A 23983-nucleotide genomic window follows, 5' to 3' on the forward strand; every position below is an offset into this window, starting at 1 on the left:
TATTATTGTTGTTATTTTATTATAATTATAATTATTATACTTATTATTAATATTATTATTATTACTACTAGTAGTAGTAGCAGGCTAGTACTAGTAGTAGTGTAGTAATATCATCCTGCACTGTAGACATTGGGGAATATCAGCCTGTCCAGTTCCTTTGTCTCCCGCATACTTAAAACCACGTCAGAGTGTCAACACTGAGCGGGCTGCACCCTGAGCTCAGTCTACAGCCTAATGCACGGACCCACGCACCATATGTCTCTTCACATTTTATTAGTTCTCGTATAGGTTGGCATCAGTAACATTGTAATTCATCCATTTCTGCCTCTGACCCGGGGACCTTTTGAGAAGCCGGCAGCAACATGGAGCACATGTCTTCTCCGGTCAGGTTCCGCAGCAATAAAAAAGGTACGTCTACAACATTTACACACACCGAGGCTGCGTCATTAAATGAAGTTACCTGTAGTCTGTGGAATACATCACCATTGCAGCCTGTAGTATCCCTGCAGGGATGTGTGTGAAGTGAGGGATGAAATGTTGTTACACGCCATTAAGTGTTCATTTCTACTGGTTTAAACTTATAGTGCTGCATTTTATTCAAAGGTTTTATTTACTGATATCAGGAGGGCATTGGTTTTTAAATCTACATACTTTTTTAAATTTAAATTTTGTCTTTTATTTATTGTGTGAAGACTGATTGCCATTATCTTCTGTTCTCAATATTCAGCTTATGCATCAAGTTCTTCGTTTGTATTTTATTTCTTTTTTTTCTTTTTTCTGAACTACCCCCCCCCCCCCCCCCCCATTTAATTATGCTGTCATCTCAAAAAAGCTGGAACTTTCTCAGAAAAAGAGGTACGACAAATTTATAGAGTAGTCTTTAATGATAGTGTGTATAGCTTGTAAGTGTGTGTTTGTGTTTAAGAGTTAAATCTCCAACCCCCCCATCCTGTGAGAGCATTAGAAGCTGGGTTAAGCCTGCTGCAAAGCTTTGTGGGTAATGAGAGCTGACAGGTACAGGCAGCAGTGTGGGCTATGCTGTTCTGCTGTCTTTAGACCAGGTCAGAAGGATGATGTGAGCACAGTGTGAGGCCGGAGAGATTGTGAATCTCCTGTAAAGCAGGTGTGGAGGTTTGGCTGTCGTAGCTCCACAGAGCAGAGTCACTCTGTGGGAAAGCAGGTTTGGACTGAGGTGCTGGAATAATAGTGAGAGCACAAATTCATTTTCATCCGTTTGCTTTGTGTACATAAGCTCCACACTGAAATATGCTCCTGAAACAAAAGGAAGTTAACATATCCAGCTTGATCCTGCTGTTCACTAACCTCCAGCTCCAGACTGTCTCCAGCCTTCCTGGACAGATGGGTGGGGACCTCTGTAATGGTTTAATTGGATCACAGGTCAGGACTAATCAGTGAAGAAAGGGCGTAGTTAGCCACTATAACATAAGACACATGCTCATCATGTCATGTTTGGAGACTGCATGACCCAAACTGTGGCCTCCAGCAGCCAGGTCATACTTGTAGTGCTATCTAAATAGTAATATACATACATACATTGAAAAATGTATATTTCTAAGACCCAAGACCCAAAATCAAAGTGGGATTTTTTGACTGTTCTGTCTGGAATAATAATCCACTCACTCTGGTTTTCTCTCATTATCAAGTTTACTTAGCCTAACTGCTGATTTCAAGGTTTTTGTGCTCTTGTCAGCTTTCTGTCCTTCAGCTTGGACTCAACAGTAAAATTATCTTGTGTTCAGAGCCCCACGACTGGAGCAGCATTGTTTTTGTAATAAATCAAGGGTGTGACATTTCCTTCAGCTCTCCAGTCCTTGGCTTTGTTTCACCGGACTGAAAGTCCAAAATTTAGAGTACATTGAAATGGATTGCAGGACAAGACTCTGGTCAGTCAGGACTTGTTCATCCACAGCTGATAATTGGAAAATAAATGACAAATGAAGGAAAATGGAAGTTTTTCTCTTAAATGTCAACTGTCAAATATTTAGTTTTATTGTGCCATTGTTTTTCAAAGCAAAGCAGTAAATAGGAAAAATCACTTCCCTTTAAGTTTTGATTAAAAGTGAGATATATTCTTGAGACTTTTGATTGTCCATATAAAACCATGTGTAACTCTGCTGCCTCCTGTCCCAGCTGTCTAGTCTGTCCATCGAGGACCAGGAGGACACTCAGTTTCCCTTCGCCATGAGGGATCTGCCTCCTGTCTCACCGGGTCACCAGGCACCAGTCAACCGTGAGGCAGACGGCACTGGGACAGCAACCAACGGGAGACTCCCCAGCCTTCCCGGGACTCCCCCTCTGCACCGTCCCATCCCCTGCCTCCTTGGATCTCCGATCGTCCCTCCCAGACCAAATCGCGTGGGAGTGGATGCAGAGTTTCAGCCCCTGCCCCTGAGGAGGCAGCTCGTGTCTCAGGTGTCTCTGGACTCACCGCTCAGCCCGGCCTCTCGTCCACGCAGTCCATGGGGACGGTTTGACCCCTATGACTCTCCAGAGGTGTGTTTCTGTGTGCTTGTGTGTATACATCTTTATCATAAGTGTGTGTGTGTTGTTGTCTATTAGTGTCTATTGTCTAGTCGTTTGCTTTTGTGATGTTTTTCTTCAGTGTTTGGAATTTGAAAAGATGATTAGCCAAGTGAAGTAATAGTACTGCGTGCTGCTATTGTACGTATGATGACCATAGCAACATTTAGTCAAATGCCAATTATCTATCAGTCAGATATTGACAAGTAGCAAGTCAAACGAGACAGACTTTTGATTGAACAACCAAATTTCTTAGAAAAGACCACATACTTTATTTCCTAGTATGTCTCCAGAACCTTACCCATACTGCCAAATATAGACACATTTTGCACCTACACTTTGCGCCTTCTTACAGCTGCTTCACATTCACCTGCAAAGTACAGAGTTAGTTAATACAGAGTTCAGACATCAGCTTTCAAGTTGAAAACAGAGCTGCACATCGAAGTGGTTAACAAGTGTTAGACCAGACACATCACCTCTGTTCTGTCTCCAAAGTTCATTTGTGCTGAGCTGTGAAGACAGTTTCCCCTGATGCCACTGGGTCAGAGGGAACATAAGACCAACAATACAATATGTATTGTACCAGATTTAGCTATTTGCTAATTTACAAAAGTTTGGAAATCTACACAAATCTGCACAGAGTATCACCTATTAAGTCCTTACATATAAACAATAGGCACATAAATCTGTTTTATGTTTGTGTTTTCTGTCTGCAGGATCAGGACAAGGAGTATGTGGGTTTTGCCACATTGCCCAACCAGGTTCATAGAAAAACAGTGAAGAAAGGTTTCACATTTACACTCATGGTGGCGGGTGAGTCCCTTATGCTTGCTTACTGGGAAACTCTTACAAGTGTGATTCAGGCTGTTATCATGACTCAATACACCAACTAATAAAAAACACATAACATCAGAGCTGATCAACAAACCGACACAATGCTGAGAAATATCAGTGTAGATCGGAGACGTTACTGCTCTGAATTCTGTGTGTCATGTGTCAACCATGACTGAAAACATCTATGGCTGATTAGTGGGAGTATGTTGTTGTGTCATCTCGTTTTAACAGTAAATAGGTACCTCTTTTTTTTTGATTAAGGTTTTGCAACTATATGTGTTGAAATAAATTACAAGCATTGCACAGTTGAATGTGATAGTTTACTCATACTACATCTCTCTCTCTCGCTCTCTCTCTCTCTCTCTCTCTCTCTCTCTCTCTCTCTCTCTCTCTCTCTCTCTCTCTCTCTCTAGGAGAGTCTGGCCTCGGTAAATCCACACTAATCAACAGTTTGTTCCTCACGGACCTCTACAAAGACAGAAAGGTTCCTAATGCAGAGGGTGAGATTACCTTTTATTTATTTACACATGGTGTGTGTGTGTGTAAATGAGGTAAGTAAGAGGCTGGAATCAGACTACAGTCCTGTAGATGTTTATGGTCTGTATAGAACGAAAGTACATCATGAACTCTCATTTTTCTTGTGCAAAAATATGATGCCGCCGCCACCTCTCTCTCTGCCTGTGAAGAGACAGCGTGTGTGTTCTTGCACGCGTTTGTACACACTTCACGCTTCAGTGACGTTGCACCTGTGCGTGTGTCTGCAGAACGGATCAATCAAACAGTCGACATCGTCAAACACACTATTAGCATTGAGGAGAAAGGAATCAAATTGAGGCTCAGCATCATAGACACGCCAGGGTTCGGAGACGCCATCGACAACACAGAGAGGTGAGGTCAGCACTGTTCTCCTCCACTCCTTGACCCAGATATGACACCGTGCTGTCCTGGTAGCAATGCTGCTCTATTGAACAGGCTTCAAGGGCATGAACCTCAACTCATGGCCTCACGAGCACACTAAATATGCTTTTATTTTGAATTAGCTCATGTCAGTCCTCGGTCATGGCTGTTGTTTCACTCTCTCTGATTTTATGTTTTTGCATCAGCTGGAAGCAAATCGAAGACTACATCGACCAGCAGTTTGAACAGTACTTCAGAGATGAGAGTGGCTTGAACAGAAGGAACATCCAGGACAACAGAGTTCATTGCTGTCTCTACTTCATCTCTCCATTTGGCCACGGGTACACTGACAACACTTTACCTCTGCAAATGAAGCTAAAGCACTACAACAGCCTCATGTAAAAAATTTGCTCAATATCTTTTGGGCTTATTTCTGTATGTGTGCATTCACACACACATACATGTGTTTTCCTCCCCTCAGTCTTCGACCTCTAGATGTGGAGTGTATGAGGGCCTTGCATGAAAAAGTCAACATAGTTCCCATATTGGCCAAAGCGGACAGCCTGACAGAAGCAGAGGTCTGCAGAAAGAAGATGAAGGTATGAGATCATAGACAACAGACAAACTGAAATGTTGACCTGATGATGGCCCCAGATGAAAAGTTGGGGGGGGGGGGGGGGGGATCACCAGTTCATCCTGAATGAATGTGTGAACCAAATGTCATGGCAATCCTACAAATAGCTGTTGCATATGACTCAAAAACACAAATGTGAACTTTGTGGAAAATTCAGGGGATTTCCAAAGCGAGCAGCACTCATCCTCCCTCTGGCAGTGACATGGGAATGTCTGTTCAAAATTCAATAGAAATCTAAGCTGATATTTCTTGAGATATTTCTGTCTGGACCAAACTGACCAACATGTCCATCCCTAAAGCCACAAGCCAGAAAACAGTGTGGCTGAAAACAGAACGGACAAAAACAAAATCCATCTCAACAAAGATCAGTCATTGAACGCAAATTAAAGACATTTGGAAGCTCCAGAAAAGAGACTTAAAATCAGCATACAACCTAATAACACACATTTCTAATTGTGTTTGAAATGAGTATTTTCAGGGAGAGTCAGTTACTGAGGCCCTCTAATCTCTGTAGAGAGAGAAGTTCTCTCCATCTCTCACAATATCCTTTCAATGTGTCCACGCGCTCCAGATCAGAGAGGACATCAGGCAGTTTGGGATCAACATCTACCAGTTTCCCGAGTGCGATTCAGATGAAGATGAAGACTTCCAGAGACAGGACCAGCTGCTGAAGGTTCTTCGGTTTCATTTCTCATGGTTGAAATGTGCCGTCTCATCCGCTTCAAGTCTGACAACGTCATGGTTTCTGCCTCTCTCTGCAGGACAGCATCCCGTTTGCAATAATCGGGAGTAATGTTCAAGTGGAGAGTAAAGGTCGCAAGTTCAGGGGTCGTGTATATCCCTGGGGTGTGGTAGAAGGTAGACACAAATACACACTTTTTTTGTTTGTTTCTAGTAAACTTTTACTGTGGTTTTGGCATACTGTATGTAATAGTTTTATCAATAGTTAGATAGATTCGGTTCACTATCAGTTAATTTATTATTGTCTGTTTTTAGCCACTTTTACAAGTTGTTGTGTTTGACAACAAAGTAAAACCCAGCGTGACTCAGTAACTCGTTGTCGTTGCATGGTCAGTGGAGAACCCGGCTCACTCCGACTTCCTGCTGCTGAGGAACATGCTGGTGAGGACGCACATGCAGGATCTGAAGGACGTGACGCGGGAAACGCACTACGAGAACTACAGAGCACAGTGCATCCAGAACATGACGCGCATGGTGGTGCAGGAGAGGAAACGCAGGTGGGTGGAGGCAGGATGCACATGGTCACAGTTTGACTGAGTCAGGAAAATGATGTCTCTGCATTTGCTCATTTGTGAGCATCATCAAGTTTAAAACGGGCAATGATAAATATTTACCTCTTACATTCGAATTGCAACTTTATTTTTGTTGATATTTTCAGGCAAAAAGAAAGGTTGACATGGGCCACATTAAACTCGTACAGAAAGAGGGTCTCAGTGACGTGTAATGGGTTACTTCTTACAGGCACATATACAGCATGTCCATTTACTCCAGTATTTTACACATTGAAGCAGCCAGGAGTGTTGAGTGTAAAGATGAGGTTGTCTGGGACTTTGAGCAGGTATAATGTAACAGTCACCTTTATTATTTCTTCAGCAATTTCTTGCCAATATAGAAAAATGGGAAGGCCCAAAAAACATGCAAATGTGGAGCCCCCTTTTTCTTTTTTTCCTCTTTTTTCTTTTTTTTTTTAAATCACCACATTTAGCATTCACTATATCCCTGATAACCTCTTTGAGAACATTTCAATTTACAGATTTATTTGCAGTCTTTTGTTGCTGGTTTTATCTCTAAACAGAAAATATAAATCATGAATTAATTCCATTAAAAATATAGAAACTTAAAGTCATGATACAAAGCAACTACTAACAACTTGAACATAACTAATAACCTTATAGTGCAAGGTTGAAACAACAAAAGAACTCACATTAAACTCAGTCAAACAGCTGTGACCAGGAGAGCCCAGGGTTCTGCTGCAGGTAGACAAAGGAGCTTGCACCTGAAGTCAATCCTTAATGTAACCTCTGATTCCTCCAGCCGCTTCTCCTTCCTGCTTCTCCCGAGGCAGCTCCTCCTCTAAACCTGCTCTTCACAACAATATTCTTTAAGAGGTTTCAAGACATTTTAAAATACAATACGGGCTCTTGAAAATAAAAAGTACAACAGATGTTCACACATATTTTCTTCTTTGCATGTATGTGGATGTGTGTGAATATGGCTTTTAGTTTGCGTGAGAAGCATCGAGACGGGAGCGAGGCAGATTTTCCTCTGCCACTGGCCGTCGTCGACGCTGAGAAGGAAAGACTCATCTACGAGAAAGACGAAGAGGTACATCTCTCTAACTCACTCACTCACTCACTCACTCACCCGTCCACTCACTCATTTACAACAGTAATCACCACTCACTTTATTCATTTATCCCTCTCTGCAGCTGAGGAGGATGCAGGAGGTGCTGGAGAGGATTCAGGAGCAGATGCAGAGAGATGGCTGCTGATTCTCCCATAATTCCCCTGGAGAGGAGACAAACGAGGAGCACCCAGGAACACAGAGGACGCCCTGTGTATAAAATCAGATGTTAAAACAGTTGGAACTTGTATGAAAAGGAAATTAGCCATATTGCATTCAGGCCCTTGTCTGATTCCAGTTTCCTAGGAAAACGTACCGTGTGTGAGACTGGAACCAGTGATGTCAATGTTTCTGTGGGTCTACGCACAGGAGGGGGTTATGAGTAATTGTAGGCTGCCCAGGCTTGCAGAGGAGCCAACACTCCCAAATTCCAACAGTGTGTCTTGCAAACCAGGGTCCTGTTCTTCAAACATGATTTAAATAATTCAGGCTAAAATAATCCTGTTAATTCTCATACATGTCATTTGTTTCTTTGTAAGCAGTTTGAGGATTGATCTATTATTCCTAGATGAAGTTATCTTGTGCTCACGCTCATATGAATGGCTGAGTGCAGTTACATGAGGTGTTCTCATACCATAGTTATATCAACACTCTCTATCTCGGAGGAAGTGAGCCGTTTGTAGCTGGAAATTACTTCATATAGGCTATGGGATTCACCCTGAAACGTCTTGGTCGTGATCCAACCCAATATCATTAGACTGTACTTCTGCAGGTTTGGGCTTAAGGGCTTGTTGCTATGACAACAACTCCAGTTGAATTTTAAACCATCTTTGAAAGACCAAAAAAATCCACACGAAGGTCAATTCTAATCTGGATAACTCATTAATCCATATAGAAAGAAAGATCCCGAGCGTGAAGCAAGCTGATTGGCTGATCCAACTCCTGTCAGAAGGCTGAACTTTACACTCTGTGTAAGGATAATAAAAGGATAACAGAGACATGATGCACGGTCCAGCCTTAAGCAGCCACAGATTTGTTGTTCGTATGATTCACTCCATCTGAAGACAGAGGTGTTGTACTGCCACAATTAATTACTTGTTTTCTGTTTGTTTTATTAATATGTTCTAGGACAGCTCTTCAATTAGGAACTTTGACACTGTAACACTGTCATCTACTGGTCATTGTAGTGATGCTGGGTTTTAAATATGTAAACCACAATTTTCGTGTTTTATTACATGACTCACCTGTTGTTTTTCCTTTTTTTGTACTTTTAATCTTTAATTATGCCGTTTTGTAAGGACAAGAAAAATATCAATAAAAAGGCTTTTTAACTGCAGCTTATGTCTATATTTTTACACAAGGCCATTAAACACAGGAGCAAGATGTGTTGTAAATGTAATAAGATTTATTAAGAATATTTATTATTTCATCAGCATAATTCTTCATCATTAATATGTTTTATCCATTATCATCATTGTTATCTTAAACAGTGGACAGTTAGATCTAAAAGGCAGCCCAAAGTGTACAGGCGATATATAACTTAAAACTTTCTCCATAGGGAAAACATGTTTTTATATTCATATATAATATCAATGTAGCATGAGGTCCAAGATCCTGCCCACGTTATACAGTATTGTACATGGTCCCAGAAATAAACATAAAAACAAAACCTTTAAACAAAAAGAAACTAAACGGCAATCTACATGCAAAACAAAACCGAAAGGAAACAAGCATTTAAAATTGTAAGATACGTACACTCATATGCCAAAACGTGCATACAATCACAAATTTACAAAACTTTCATACATACATACAAATATTACAAAACTCAAATTTGAATATTAGACATTATTATGTTATGAAGAAAAGAGCAACAACTTTTTTTGTTTTTTACTTTTTCCACTCAATGTCTCAGTCCGACTCACAAAATGGAAAACTTAAAAACATAAAAAAAAAGAAGAAAGAAAGAAAGAAAAAAAAAGATGACAGTAAATCTTTGTCTCTTCCATTCGCTCAGTGTGTACGTGTTTTGCCAGAGTTGTCACAGTGTTCAGGAAAACTGAGTATAGGCACACACGATAGCACCCAAACAGGCTCATACCATAAATCACCTCTGTGTAAAAAAATAGCTTGCTTGCTACGCATGCACGCACGCACGCACACACGCACGCACACACACACACACACACACACACACACACACACACACACACACACACACACACACACACACTCCATCATGCACAGGGCAATATAACCAAAAAACAGAGCCATGCTACAGGTACAGTAGGATTAACTATAGTACAGAATATAAAACATATTGGATACAGTCACATATACAGACATAACATACAGAAACAGCAGAAGAGGCAAGGAGCAGATCCACGCAACACTGACTACATACACATGTACTGATGAGAGATTTCATGGTGACATGTATAGGCTGGCAAGAAGGCTGTGAGGCCATGAACTGTTTGAGTATGCACATGAACACAGACACACAAAAGACACACACAAAAGGAAAGCAGGCGACACAACACATTTTCCATTTTGAAATTAAAACATTTTTGAAACTGATTTGCTGGACGAGAGCAAAGGATTCATCTTGCTGTTCGATATTGTTGGAAAACGTCACTGTTGAAAAGGTCACATTGCTGCCAATTTATTCTTGAACAATATTTTCCAGTCTTTTTTTTTTTTTTAAACATTTTTGTGCTACATCCAAACTTTAAAATACCTTTAAGTGAGAAAAATATATTTCCCCTAGTTTAAAAAAGAACAAAAAAGAAACTCATGGTTATCTTAGTAGTTTTTCAGGGTGAGTCTTCTCTGCAGTTAGAGTTTATCATGTGACTAAAGATTTTTTTCTTTCCGTCAGACGACTGTTTTCAACTTTTACACTCAACGAGCCTCTGATTGTTTTTTTTTTTCCAGATTTGGAAAAGCCTGTGCAGGAAGTTTGTGTTGTGCCCCAAGAGCTGTGTGTGAGTAACACGAGTATCAAGTCCGGGATGAGGCAGCAGAGGGAGCTGTTGCATCAGCGTGAGGAAGATGAAACCCTGTATCGCCCTACAGTGTGTTAAAGGAACATCACCCATGATAGTGACATGAGGAAACCTGTCACTGAATGTTTTGAGAGCAGTCACCGGTTGGTTTGAAAACATCTTGGCTGATGAACAATCTTTTCAAGCTAATGTAGAGAACACGCTAACACTGCTGGGAGTTTTGGAATGACAAATCAAATCAATCTGACCGCAACAGATATGTGCAAGAGCCTTTAACATTACCACTATATATTTCAAAATCCTTTAGAATATAACCTGACATTTGTTTCTGACCAAGCGTTTCACTGTAGGAGAGGTAATCACATCAAAACTGGAGTGCACAATCCTTATACATTTAACTGGCTGCATGAACTGAAAATACTGGAAATCCCTTGGTTTTCCACTTTAACTTGGTGGTTTCCTACAATGAAATGCCTGTGCAACAGGCAAATGTCACGTTGTATCTTGATATGACTTCTCCACAAGGTGAGCAATAACAGATGCTACTATATGCTAAAAAAAACAAACAAAAAAACAAGCAATCCTTGCCCTAATATTTCCCCTCTAACCCTGCCCCTCATTTCTGGAGTTGCTCCATTGGAGACACTCCACAGTTTTGGGAGTCACCCTCCAAAAAGAAAGCCAAGTGGCAGCGGATAAATAACTTATAAAATCACATACAAAGACGATGAGGTTGTCTTTTTTCCCCTTTTTGCATTTTCAATTCTTAAATTATTTGTGAGGCTTGTTTGGTGCCAAGTAAAAAGTTGAGGAACCTTCATGCAGAGGAAGATGTAGAAGACCACTGTCACCTCCCGAAGCAAGTTTTATACTGATAGCACAGGGATAGGGGGGAAAAACAAAAAACAAAAAAACTGAAGCAATTTAAATGAGGAACTTCTGTAGTGGACACACAGTGTTCATGAAAACAAAAAAATCAGGAACTACGTCATTAAATGTCAATGCTTTAGCTCTCTTTAGCCGACTATGTAAAGTGGTCTGCTTCACACTTATCAAAACCCTGTGTGTAGTTTATTAGCATTAGTGAGACCGCTGAGCTGCTTCCTCCTGCTCTCAAACACATCAGTGACATTATTCCACAATGTCCCACATGACATTGCGAACGTGAATACAAAACGGGCACATACTGTATCACCATGACAACAGCCTAACGACAAACGACTCTCTCTCTCTCTCATGCGTTTTCCCTCAGTGGGTGAATGAATAGTTAAGGTAAATCCTTGATGCCTGAGTGTGAACTGAGCTTATTATGTTAGTGCTTCTGGTTGTAAAGGAAGGAGAGAAGGGAAGGAAGGAGAGAAGAAGGCAAGGAAGGAAAGTAAAACAGAGTTCCTGTCTTTGCAGCGGAGACGAATGTCACAGTCTTATTTTCACAAACAACGGCCGGACCCACTGACTCTGTTTAAATGTTCTTGTTCACAAACTAACAGAGCTGTGACCAAAATATCTCCGCAGATATTTGTCACACGTTGTCCATAAAACAGTTGATGTTTTTTTTGTAAATTTTCACGTGTCTGTCAGAGATTCTCTGCTATTGATTATTGATAGGAGTGTGAAAACTCATCCAGAAGTTCTGAATCTTTCGCTCCTTCAGTTTGTCCCATCTTTTTTCTTTTACTCTTTCAGGCCAGTTTGAGTGTGCTGACAGGAAAGGTTGGGACTGTAACCATGGTGACAGGGTTGAGGACGGCAGCCTGTCCAACCAGCTGGGGATGGGGGGCCAACACTGCTGTGGGTTTCCCTAGCGATGGGCTCCCCTGGTTCACCACAGCTGCGCTGTTCACCTGGGCTCCATTAGTGTTAGCTTGAGGGTTAGCCTGGACGTGCGGCAGGGTGTGATGGGTGAAGGTGTGAGTGATGTGGCCCACCATGGTGGGCTGCGAGACAGACACACCCTGGGGGTAAAGAGTCGGGAGGTGGGATGGCAAGGGAGCTCCCAGGTGAGCCACTGGGTGGACGGTGATGTGTCCGATGGGCTGGGCAGCTAACGGCTGGTGAGTGGCGGTGCCAGCTGGAGCCGCTGTGATTGGCTGAGGGGTAGATGAAGTGGGGCCAGGCGATGGGGCAATGTGTGTTAGGTGTTTGTGATTGGCTGGCAGGGCATGATTGACAGCTTGGATGACTGACGGGTGGGATACGGCGGCGTGAGCGATGACGGTGGGCTGGACCTGCACAGCTTGGGGCTGAATGGGATGCGCTGCCGGTGGAGGGGGCGGACCTGGGGCCGGAGCGGGGGCAATGGCTTGAGGAGGAGGGGGACCAGAGGGGGAGGGCGTGGTCAGGACTCCAGAGAGAGGCAGGGTGGTGTGCTGGATAGACAGGTGAGGGGTGAGGATTGGCTGGGCTTGTAAGATTGGAGGTGTTGGTTTGGGGAGGGATGTGGGAGCAGGAGGAGCGGGGACATCCTCGTCCATGTCCTGTTCAAAGTTGTCTTCTCCTTCTGTAGACCAGAGAAGAAAACAGTCAGTCATCATGATATGATGCAAGAAAACAGTTTCATGTGCATGTACTCTGTGTGAACGTGAATGTTTGTGTAAATATAAAGTCCACTGAGAGACAGTCAGGAAGTTAACTGAAATTCAAACTACATGTAACCACTACTTACTCTCCTGTGCCTCCCCTGCCATAAACAAGCTTTATCTACCACTGCACCTCTTGTGGTTAGTTCTGTATAAGCCTGTCAGATAAAAGGTAAACTACAACGTAGGCCTGTAAGTTGATGCATCTCATCCCTGTACCTGAGGCAGTGGATGTGGAGGCCTGGTCATCCTCTGGCTGGATGGTCTGCCGGAGGACTCTGTCAATCTCCATGACGTCCATGCACTGACTGAGCTCGTTCTTCAGCTCGGCCAGCCGCTGCTGTGTGGCGATCTTCTCTCTGGCCAAACGCTCCATCTCGTGCTCATACTCCTTCTCCTTTCGCTTCAGAGTCTTTCAGAGGAGACACAGACGGCAGAGTGGATGAGGATTGCTGCTACATGTAAAAATACTGTAAACACTTCTAACCTCAACTAGACGATCGTGGTATAACGTACGAGAAAGTGAGTGCTACACAGGGCACAACGCATATCTTGTATATTCTCAAATAAAAGCCTATGTTCAGCTGAGGGTGCAGTCTGTATAAGCGAAGGCCAGAAAACAAATGGAGAAAACATTTATTACAATAGTTCACACTATCATGCAAATTGCATAATGTTGATTTCCTCAGCATCGTTACAAAACGGTCACTCCATACTTAACCTCTGTTGATCTGAGATTCCCTTTTTAAACATAAAATACTGTCTTCACTCACTTCATTAGTTCTGATGGATACTGCTTTGCAGTTTTATCCCCGTGTTAATCTTCTGTTAAAAAACTTCAACACTAGAAACCCTTTAATATGAAACAGATGGAGGAAGATTTGAATTTGTATTAATGGGAGCAAAAGCAAATTAACAAGGCAAACGGGAGGAGATCATAAAACAGGGAAATTTGGTAATAAAATATATTTCGGAAAAAAACAAGGGGAAATACAAGTGAAGGCCTTGTTTTGTCTCTTGTAAATCAAGACCCAGACCACTATGAGAGAATATACAAATCTAGGATTAGTTTTAAATAGCTACAGTTCAAGGAACTGGCATTGCAACAGAAAAAGGAATTAAGACCAACTTTCTTTCTCTGTGGAGTCTGAGCCCTTTCCCACTTTTCTCCCGGTTGCACAATCCTGAAACAATATGTTCTCCTTGTTATCCCAGTTTCATACACCAGCAGGAAGGCATGCATGCAAATTCATTCATGTTTACACTGCTTTTGTCTGTCATCTACTTAAGCCCCTCCCATTTCCTGGATATCATGCTTGTTTTTGAGAGAACAAGGTCAGAGTGGAAGTGAACCAAATTCATCATCTCCTAACAATTCTGATGTCACAGGATTTGTCAGATATGACTGAATGAAAGTATTGATTCCTAGCATAGCACTGTCATCCGCGGAGTAGTAAGTAGCATGAAGTGTCTGCAGATTTACAAGCATGGAAGAAAAACACAGCAGGCGGCAAAAAAAGACAGAAAACTTAACTTAACCACGCCATCTCTGTGACCTAGTTTCTGTGTGGGTCAGCTGACGGATGAACACCAAACATTACGACAGGCTAAGAACATTAACACAGATTACTAGGGAGGAATGAGGGACAGGGGGTAAGAGGGAGAAGGGAGGAAAATGAGTGGGTAAAGGAGGGCAGGGGATGGAGAGGAGGGACGGGAAGGGGCAAAGGGATTATGTTGGTAAACAGAAACAGTCAAAAGCTGCAAAGTTTTTGCTGTGACTACCTGGTTAATTTAATTACGTTACATTACTGGACATTAAATATACAGCTGACTTGTTGAATAGTCAACACAAATGCTGAAAAAACAGAACAGGCAGAAAACAGTTTCCTGTCCTAATGGTGCAACCCGAAAGACAAAATAGAGATGGACACACAAGCAAGAGGACAGAACATGAGCACATGGGGACACATGATCCTACTACAGGACACTCACTTCAGTGAGCAAAGCTGTTTACTCTGCAGGCACGTGACGGCCTCACACGCGAGCCCAGTCTCCGCAGCGCTCTTTGCAACGGCTAACAAACCAAACCTGGTGAACTCTTCCATAACAGCCCAACATCTCTCATCCACCACCCTCCCCTTCTGTGTGCTTCCATACATGCAGCCTTTTCCAGTAATTGTAGGGTCAGTTTTTAGAGGTGAAGAGGAAAGATTTTGGAAATCACAACACATCAGCTCCATCAATTTGACAGCTTGTAACATTTATGAAAAGTCCTAACATCTAAGAACAGTAAGTTAAATGATATTGGCGGTTTTGTGTAAACAGTGACTTTCTGTGTTTACTAGAAGCAGATTCATGTCTGTTATTTCATATCTTCCACTGTATGTCTGATGCATATGCACGCTCACTGAATATACTCCTCCTGAGAGACTTCAAGACAAAGCATGACACTACTGACACACATACAGTCACACAGATAATGGATGGCTGGCCAACACCTGCTTTTGTATGTGCGCATGTGTATCCATGAACATCATTTCAAGGTCTTCCCATACAAACCCAGACACCATTAGTCCTGCAGCAAATCACCAAGGAAACAGCTGCCACCCATAGTCGTTTCCTAGGCAACCCCATCCGCCAGGATTTGGCTGCTTGAGCAGCAGTTTGTAAAAAAAAAAAAAAAAAAAAACGAAAGAAAGAAAGAAAAAAAAAGAAAAGAAAAAAAACATCAGGAGCTATCCAATTGGGTTAAGCATGGAGGTAATTACATATAAGGCGTGATGTGACTGGACGTTTGCCAGCAGAGTGCTTCAGATCACTCCCAACCCCTCCCCCTCGTCCTCCTCCTGTACACTTCCATCTCACACTCCCTCTCCTTCTACTCCCTCATCCATCGCTCCTTGGACACCCTTCCCCCCCCTTTTCCCCTCCTCCTCTGCTTCATCTATGCCTCCTTTATCCTTCCTCTTTCAAAATGTGCTCTCTAATAAAATAGGTGAAAATGACTCAAGGGTGGTGATATTTGGCCTGACAGGTGTCTCCGCCTTAATCATATATGCATGCGAGTACACAACAGGTCTGCATCTGCAATGGGAGTGTTGGAAATACTTGAAGCCCTGAAAGCTCACAGCGATGCTCCACCATCTATAACCATTGACAAAAAAGACCAAAATAACCAGGATTTGATTGGTTTAGTCTTTGCATCACACACACCCTCATTCACACTTCCGTGGAGACAAATATGGAAGAGCGGACTGACTACAGTGTCCTGGCCACCTGCCGCCTGTTCCTATGGTTACCAAGTGTTCTGAAGGCATGAGACAACAGGGCGACATAGGATGAGAAGGAGAGAAAAAAAGGGCAAAACAGACAGAGGTTAAAAGACAAAGGAAATCTGATACATCTATCCCACTATTATAACCATGGAGGTACTGCTGCCCCGCTCCATTAGTGTACCCAGTACAGGTCGCTGTCTCCCTCTCTCCCTCTCTCTCTGCAGTCTGGAGGCGCAGAGCAGATCGGAGTGGGTGAGCTACGGTGACGTCATCGAGCTTGCACTAGCCATGTGCTCAGATCTCACATGGCTCAGGGAGCGGGAGAAGGACTGAGGTTTACAGGTTTACATGAGGAGGGGTGGCAGGAGAGAAGGTGGGAGGGGAAAAAGGGGGACAAGTCACTCATCTAGAATAAAACCTACCGATTACTGCATTGCCCCAAATATAAGACAGTATTTTTTTCTGGAAATTTAATTTGAGAAAGAGTAACATTACCAGCGTATGAGGATGGGGATCAAATCCAAATCCTTTCAAATCCCTAATCGAATGTATGTAACTAACAGATGTCTTCATTTGTTGGTGAATGACGATATCTGGTGAAAACAATGCACTGTTTTTATTTCACTCAGTGCAGTAAGAAAACAAACTGGTATTTGTTATTTTTGATATTTGATATTTGATCAGGCTTCTTCTAAAATCACATTAATAACACAATTGGAATTTTCATTTTTGATTTAACCTTAGCTATAATTAAAGCCAAATTTAATGATTGATTCCCCCCTTGTTTCTATCTGTAAATGAAAACTCAAATTCAATTAATTGAAATTTTGGTTATTTAGTTTGCTATTCCACATAATTAAATAAGGCTGCAGATAGATCAGTTCATAATGAAGGAAAAAAACAAAAAACTAGACAAATGTGGAGTCAATTAATGTTCCCCGACCAACAAATTGATTACCTGGCTGACTGTTTCAGCACTATTAGTAACTACCAGTATATATACTGTTTATATATGCATTTGCTTTCTTTACTGGTGGAACGACTTGTCCTCTTCACATTTCTTTTCTAGGATGAAAACTTTCAGTGAGCTGTGCAGTATGGATTTTCTCACCAGCAGCTTTGCTCTGCCTCATATCAAACCTATCATCATCTCTTGTCAAAGACTCTGCCTCAAATCCCTCTGTGTAGTGCTCCCTGAAGGCTGGCCCAACATCTTACAGCCAGCCTTGTTTTGCAAGTTCTTCCATTTCATGGCCTAATTTAGCTCCTTCTGCTGACTCCCCACTGCATATACCATCCAACTCAAAATCATGACGGTTCTACTCCACAAAAAAAGAACCACTGCATCTGGCTCTAGGCTGCAAATTCTTTCTGCCATCGTGCAGAAATCTTCGCTCTTCTACTTTTGTAGACTAAAAACTCACTGCTTCAGGCTATACAGTCTCTTCCCCCAAGTCCCCCTCAACTCCATCCCCCATATGCAATGTTAGTTCTCTGCACAACTACAATATGCTACAAGTCTTTCTCCACAAACATGTCACTCTTTCATATTTTCAAGTCATTCAGTTCTTGGGACAACAACGTCCTACTACCTACACAACCTATGTCTATTTCGTGTTGCATGATACCATATGACCATAGGACCGAGTTACACAACATTTCCACAGGACAAGAATCTCAGTGAGATGCGTCAAGTGCAAACTAATGTTCTCAACAAAAGTTAACAGCGGGTATGTTATTAAAAAACAGTCATTATGTTTTGTAAAAATCTGAAAAACATTTGATTTAATCACCACTTACTTATAGGCTGATGCGCCAGTAGTTGGCAGATGCCATCTCATGGTCACAAGAGACCAACACAACACAAAACAACTGAATAGCTAACAAAACAGGCATTGTATAGCAATTACACCAAACCGTCTGCAGTTCCCGGATCTGAACAAGTCCATTAAAGACCGAAGAAAGATGAAACAATAAGATGACAAACAAGATTCAAGCGATACCCAAAATACTGTGTTGGACCACACGAGTGTATAAAGGCTGTTACAGTTTGCTGATGAACTGAGTGTGTGTACTGAAACCCTTCTTACCTGTATGTAACGCAAAGCACTGCGGAGAACGCTGAGGTTGGAGGTTTTCTTCTCATCAACATTTGGAACGTTCTTCTTCAGTGTCTCAAAACACTCTTTGAGGTGTGCTCGCCTGAAGGTGCCAAGAGCCAAAACGAGATTTGGTTGTCATTAGCTAAATGTCTTGGAAAATATTCACCATGTAATAATAAGTCAATCCTTTGCTTGAGAGGTTAACCAAGTTGTTGTCATTTAAAGAGAATGTATAAGTCCAATTTTGCAGGCTTGAGAAGGATTTCATGGTTCATTATAGGTTGCGGAAATGCAGTGACCTTTGGGCTTATGAAACTCTTTCATAACACAAAAATGTGCGTTTATGTGGTGGTCAAGCTAACAAAAACATGGCTGTTTGCCTTAATACCTGGTGAGGTAACACCAACTGCAGCAATGAAGAGGTTCAGATTATTATGACTAACCTGTTCTTCTCCAGTTTATTGTGCACCTCTCTGGTCCCCGCTCTGGAAACACAAAAATCAATGATCAAATACAACCACAAACCCATTTAAACTCTTGTTTCAATTTTGACAAACACACACACACAAACTGACCCTCCTGGTCTCCTCTTCCCCTCCATCCCCCTCATGTCCTCCATCGTCACTCCATTTGGCCGCGGCTGAGATGTGGGTGGAGCTTGGTGGGGAACCAGTGCATGTTGAGAGCCAGAACCATTAGTGCTGATGGAGGTTGGGTACTGAATCTGAACCTGAGGCTGTGATTGGCTGGGCTTTGCACCAATCAGCTGCTGACTAGTCTCTACTTTCATCTGGGGGGCGCACAACAGGTGACGAGAGGCCGGCTGCTGCTGCTGCTGTTGTTGTGGAGGGGAGGAAGCGTTCTTGGCTGGCGGGGAGCTGTTGAGCGACGTCGCGGCCGCAGCAATCGGTGTTGGAAGTGGAAGGGGCGGGACAGAGGGTGTTGCAGTGACAACTGGAACCATTGGGATGACAGCGATGGGGACTTGAGGAGGTGGAAGAGAGGGGGGCGGAGGGGCAGGAGGGTGATGCGGCTGTTGATGGTGAGTGTCATCGCCCCAAGTGATGTGGTTGGCTCTGACTGGCTGAGGTGGCGAGGTCACAAGTTCCACGCGCCTTGACTCCGCCTCCCTGTTGATGAACTCCTTCTCTTTGCACTGCTCTTCCTCTGTAAGACGTGGGACAGAAGATGCAAAAGGGTATGAGCAAGGAAAATAATGGATGACACCAAAGAAGGTAGAACAGCAGAGGATAAGGGTGAATGTAAGAGGACACAGAACAAAACTTTGGACAGCAAACTAATTGTTTAACTATCTAATTAGCTAATTCTTTTTTGCACTTTGCTTTGTACTTATGCACTCCTGCATTTCTTTTAAAATGTTGTATTTTTTTATTTTATGCATTGTATTTTATAACGTTACTTTTATTTTATTTTATTATTATCACAGGTTTTATTTTCCAGCTAGGTCCTTTTTCATGTAAAGCACTCGGTCCATTTACTTTCTTTAATGTAAAGCACTGAGCTGCATTTCTTGCATGAAAGATGTTACATACAGTATATGATGACACTGATGCACTGATGCACGGACACAGACACACACACACAGACACACACACACACACACACACACACACACACACACACACACACACACATCCATACTGAATAAAGAGAATGCTCTACATTCAGTTTGGATAATCATCATCAACCAACACCCAACAAATGATTCAACCTTAGCCGTGTCATTGTTGTGCTACAGATCACTTTGTCAGGGTGGATGTCAGTGTTTGTGCAGTTAACATCTCAACAGTATGAGCACACAAATACACACAAAGAGTGATGTCATTGGGGAATCAGACAGTGTGTGTGTGTGTGTGTGTGTGGGGGGGGGATTACAGAAATTGTGTCTGCATCCGTTTCCTGACTGGAGAGAACCCCCCTTCGTCTGACCTGTGATTGGACCAGTCCAGCACTGAGCATGCTTCTACCCGTGGGCCTACGTCAGGGACGCCTGACCAAAGGACGGTTGTCAAGGAGCCTCTCAGCTTGGTCAACCAGAGTTGGCACCATCACAGCAAATATATGTAGCATTGTTGTGTTGCGAATAAAAGCCAAAAAATAAGTTAAAATTATGATAATCACACCGGAGGACACGGGTGCTCCCACGCTGTGCTGACATTAACTATGCGGAGGCCTACACACAAGCACATACACACACTTAATGATATGAGTGAGTAGTTATTGCACACCGGAGGAGGCAGACTAGACTCAAAGCGATGTGGAAAGCCCTCAGTTACCATGGAAACAGCAACATTAGAAACAGAAGATCCCAGGGATTCCTCAAAGCTGCCCAACGCCAACACACAGCCCAGCCACCACTACCATTAAAAAAACAAAACAGAAACGCCACATGCCAACATGCCAGGCTGCGTGTTAAGTAACATTTCGTCTCTACATGACACCGCAAGCTCCTGATGACGCAATATCCGCTCACCTGGAGCAATACTTCACCTCAGAGAAGGCCTGGACACACGTGATCATGACAACATGCACAACAAAATCATTTATCTGCACTAACAGAAGCATAAATTCTTTTTAATTTGTGGTAACTGACAACAATCCAATTAGACACTGTTAATAATGATACCAGGTAGTTACAATGTCATTCGTAAATTATGTGTCTGTGCCTCTGTGCTCCTGCTGACAAGTGGAAGTCACCAATCACTTTGTGGTTTCAGATTCTCCAGTGTGAGGATTAACCTCTCTTCTCTGTCATACATTAAAGTCAACTGAATGTTGACTTGCACAAACATGCCATTTGAAGAGCCACCTTAGGTTCTGATAAACAGTGGATATATTTCTGTCATATTACAGAAAAACAACACAATTCATCAGTTACTCAAATAATCATTACTTACAGCCCTAAGAGTATTGTTCAAGATATGTATTTATCCGGTCTCTGGGACAGCTGTAATTAAAAATGAACTAGAACAGTTATCAAGTTACAGTTTCTGCTTTACACTTATGACCAGTTTGGTGATTTGTAACAGAGGAACACCATTTATTGCTTTGGACATGAGTGTGATTTGGCAACATGGTGGTATATACAATAAATACACTAATACTAGAAAAAAATCCTTGATAATATCTAGGGCTGCAATAATGACCATTTTCATTATAGATTGATCTGCTGATTATTTTTTGATTTTTTGATTCACCTTTAACAGTAAATAGTGAGAAATGCCCGTTGTAATTTCACAGACCGAGGTGATGCCTTCAAATGTCTGTCCAAAATCCAAAGATATTCAGTTTACTGTCATGTGTGAGAGTTTCAACAGTGTCATGATTATGATGTCAACCCTATTGCTGAGGCCTAGTATCAAAGAAACACTGGTGTCATTTAGGAGCATTTAATAGCAAAATGCAGTTGCGAAAGTGGACGCACTGTTTTTTCCTGTTTGCTTATGATACACCAAAATGGGTAAATTCTATAAGGGGCCAAAAGCAGAGGTCAAAATAATGTCATCTGAGAGTTTACTGATATATTGGTGTATCCTTAATTTTTTTCTTGGTCTTGTAGTACAATCCACACACACACCCCATGGCCCAGATTGTCAAATGCACGCAAACGTAAATTACATAACTTCTGCATTGAGAGAGGCTGGGTTTGGGTGGGGGTGAGCAGGGAGGTTTGCCCTACTTACCCCCCTTTCTCTCTCTCTAACCCGCCACTGTCAGTAGACTGAATGGGAAGGGCGGGGACGAGGAGTGTTTGTACGTCTGTGTGTGAGTGTGTGTGTGTATGTGTGCGCGTAGGTGTGTATCTAGGGGAGGAGGGGGCCAGTGTGCACGTGGTCGCTGTGGGCGGATCATAGCACGCGGTAGGGTAAGTATGCGGGGGGAGGAGGGGGTTGATATGTCTGACACGTCATCAGAGGGGAGAAACACAAAAAGCAGCCCCCTGCCCCCTTTCACCGAGTCAGTGATCATTATGTCGATTGACAGCTCATAGGTTTCAAATACATGGGAAAATCACAAACAAATACTTTTATATGCTCGCGCGCAGATATACAAATGGAACGGGGTGAGCGCGTGAGTGCCCGCCCCAGTGTGTGTCATAAGATAGCTGAGCGATGTCAGGGTATTATGTAAAGAGCAGCCTCTGCTCGCCACCGCCCTGCTGGTGCTCGACGGGCAAAAAACTGGGGCAAATCGATTGAGGGGGATCTTTTTTAAATAGATATTTGTCAAACTGCGAAAAATAACACTACTCCATCACCGAATTAAACAGTTTTTTCTTTTTAGCGATTAGATGTAAATACCATAACACAGTGCACACTCGACATTTAGTTGCCTCATAATACCTGTACAACACATGAACAGACCACAGATATGATAGGAACTCCTCTGCTGTCTCTCGAACACACAAACACACACACACACACACACACACACACACACACACATTCACACACGCGCCTACGGTGAGTCACTAGAGTGTCTAAACTGTCATACACACACACCGAGAGCGCGCAAAGTAGTTCGGAAAAACAACTTTGGCCGTTTCCGCATTAGGAAGACAAATGTGTGCAATAATTACCCACTCGGGAAATGCAGATAGTTTACCGTGAATCGAGTCTTTTATTGGCATGAACCCAGCGCGATAAACACGAACTACAAACGCTTCCGTCCCTCATAGGCGGGTCAGTTGAAAATGCAAGCCCAGCCGTTGATAGTAAACGGGATACGGTCCCTCAAAAGGCAGTTTGGGATTGAGCACACATTGTTATTTGGTGTCATGTCCGGTCAGCACGATGCAGCAGTCTGCTGTTCAACTTACCACGTGTGATCTGTTGTTGCTGGGCTTGCCATTCCAGGTATCTGGCCGCCTCCAAAAGTGTATCGATGCTCATTGCGCGTAAACCCTCACGACAGGCAACCCGGTGGCCCGGGACGGAAAGAGGAAAAAGACCGAGGGGTTGGTAGTGTCCCGCTAGGAAGCGCCGTGTGCACGGTTCACACCCGCAGGCCCGAGCTTGTCGTCCCCTGTGTTTCTCCTGAAAGCAGAAGGACAATTTCTAATCCGGCCGAACGGAAAGTAGATCCTCGCATACGTAAAAAATAGGATTGCAACAAGATGGCGATGCGAGCACTGGAATACACACAACAAGGCGAGTCGTGTTCTCGTTAAGACCCGCCCCTCCCGGATTCCTGCCCCGCCCTGTTACTACGGCCACCGGCAAAACCAGGCGACCGCATCACTCCGTGCTCCTCCGCGCTGCCAGTCTCCGCAGTCGTTAACCGTCCCCAGTCACAACATTTCACTGACTTTGACATTACAGCTTTCATAACTTCAGTTTCAAAGCTCCTGGAACAAAATCCGCTCACGATATAATCGCGTTTCTCTGTGGGACCGCGGGAAAGGGAAGTCCCGTTGATGTCGCCCTTCGTCCAGGTTTTCGTTCCTGCAGCTGGCCCGCAGCGCATGAAGACCAATAAGGCGCCAGCGGACCAATCAGCGCTCAGAACAACAAGGCATGGTGCTGGTCCACATGGGCACCCGCCCGGCCCGAGCGCGGCTCATTTGCATGGCGAGAGCGTGACTGGCCACCCTGCTGTCTCGAGATCATAACTGTCAATCAAACAGCGATGGGCGGGGCTTACTAGTGTAGGTGGGTGAGTGCTGAGGAAGAGCGGCTGACCAAAATGTACTGTTATTATTATTCAGGAGGTTGATGTTATAAGTCCA

At 43.1% G+C, this 23983-nt stretch overlaps 2 protein-coding genes across 3 annotated transcripts; one reads left to right on the forward strand and one right to left on the reverse strand.

The window, feature by feature from the left end:
* The first annotated feature begins 28 nt into the window (after positions 1-28).
* Positions 29-8606, forward strand: septin4a (septin 4a). 2 transcript variants are annotated; one of them, XM_056397048.1, is made up of 12 exons: positions 29-408; positions 2152-2514; positions 3258-3354; positions 3789-3875; positions 4140-4263; positions 4479-4613; positions 4754-4871; positions 5478-5579; positions 5668-5764; positions 5982-6144; positions 7150-7252; positions 7356-8606. In XM_056397048.1, the coding sequence occupies exons 2-12, from the start codon at positions 2203-2205 to the stop codon at positions 7416-7418; spliced, it is 1401 nt and encodes a 466-aa protein (XP_056253023.1). In that variant the 5' UTR covers positions 29-408; positions 2152-2202; the 3' UTR covers positions 7419-8606. The 2 variants fall into 2 exon arrangements, with proteins under 2 accessions (XP_056253023.1, XP_056253024.1); XM_056397049.1 differs by lacking the exon at positions 29-408 and having other exon boundaries at positions 832-2514.
* A 49-nt stretch (positions 8607-8655) lies between these two features.
* Positions 8656-23436, reverse strand: mntb (MAX network transcriptional repressor b). Its single transcript, XM_056397669.1, has 6 exons — positions 23075-23436; positions 18810-19401; positions 18678-18719; positions 18223-18334; positions 13074-13266; positions 8656-12775 (listed from the first exon to the last, which is right to left on the reverse strand). The coding sequence occupies exons 1-6, from the start codon at positions 23145-23147 to the stop codon at positions 11958-11960; spliced, it is 1830 nt and encodes a 609-aa protein (XP_056253644.1). The 5' UTR covers positions 23148-23436; the 3' UTR covers positions 8656-11957.
* Positions 23437-23983: the final 547 nt, after the last annotated feature.

The sequence above is a fragment of the Seriola aureovittata genome, chromosome 15, assembly GCF_021018895.1.
Source record: "Seriola aureovittata isolate HTS-2021-v1 ecotype China chromosome 15, ASM2101889v1, whole genome shotgun sequence".
Classification (NCBI taxonomy): Eukaryota; Metazoa; Chordata; class Actinopteri; order Carangiformes; family Carangidae; genus Seriola; species Seriola aureovittata.

Coding starts and splice junctions, on each gene's coding strand:
- septin4a (XM_056397048.1), top strand. CDS start 2,203: ATGAGGGATCTGCCTCCTGTCTCACCGGGTCACCAGGCACCAGTCAAC. Junction 4,614..4,753: donor ATCTCTCCATTTGGCCACGG/GTACACTGACAA, acceptor TCCTCCCCTCAG/TCTTCGACCTCTAGATGTGG. Junction 4,872..5,477: donor TCTGCAGAAAGAAGATGAAG/GTATGAGATCAT, acceptor CACGCGCTCCAG/ATCAGAGAGGACATCAGGCA.
- mntb (XM_056397669.1), bottom strand. CDS start 23,147: ATGAGCATCGATACACTTTTGGAGGCGGCCAGATACCTGGAATGGCAA. Junction 19,402..23,074: donor GCAACAACAGATCACACGTG/GTAAGTTGAACA, acceptor CACGTCTTACAG/AGGAAGAGCAGTGCAAAGAG. Junction 18,335..18,677: donor AATAAACTGGAGAAGAACAG/GTTAGTCATAAT, acceptor TGGCACCTTCAG/GCGAGCACACCTCAAAGAGT.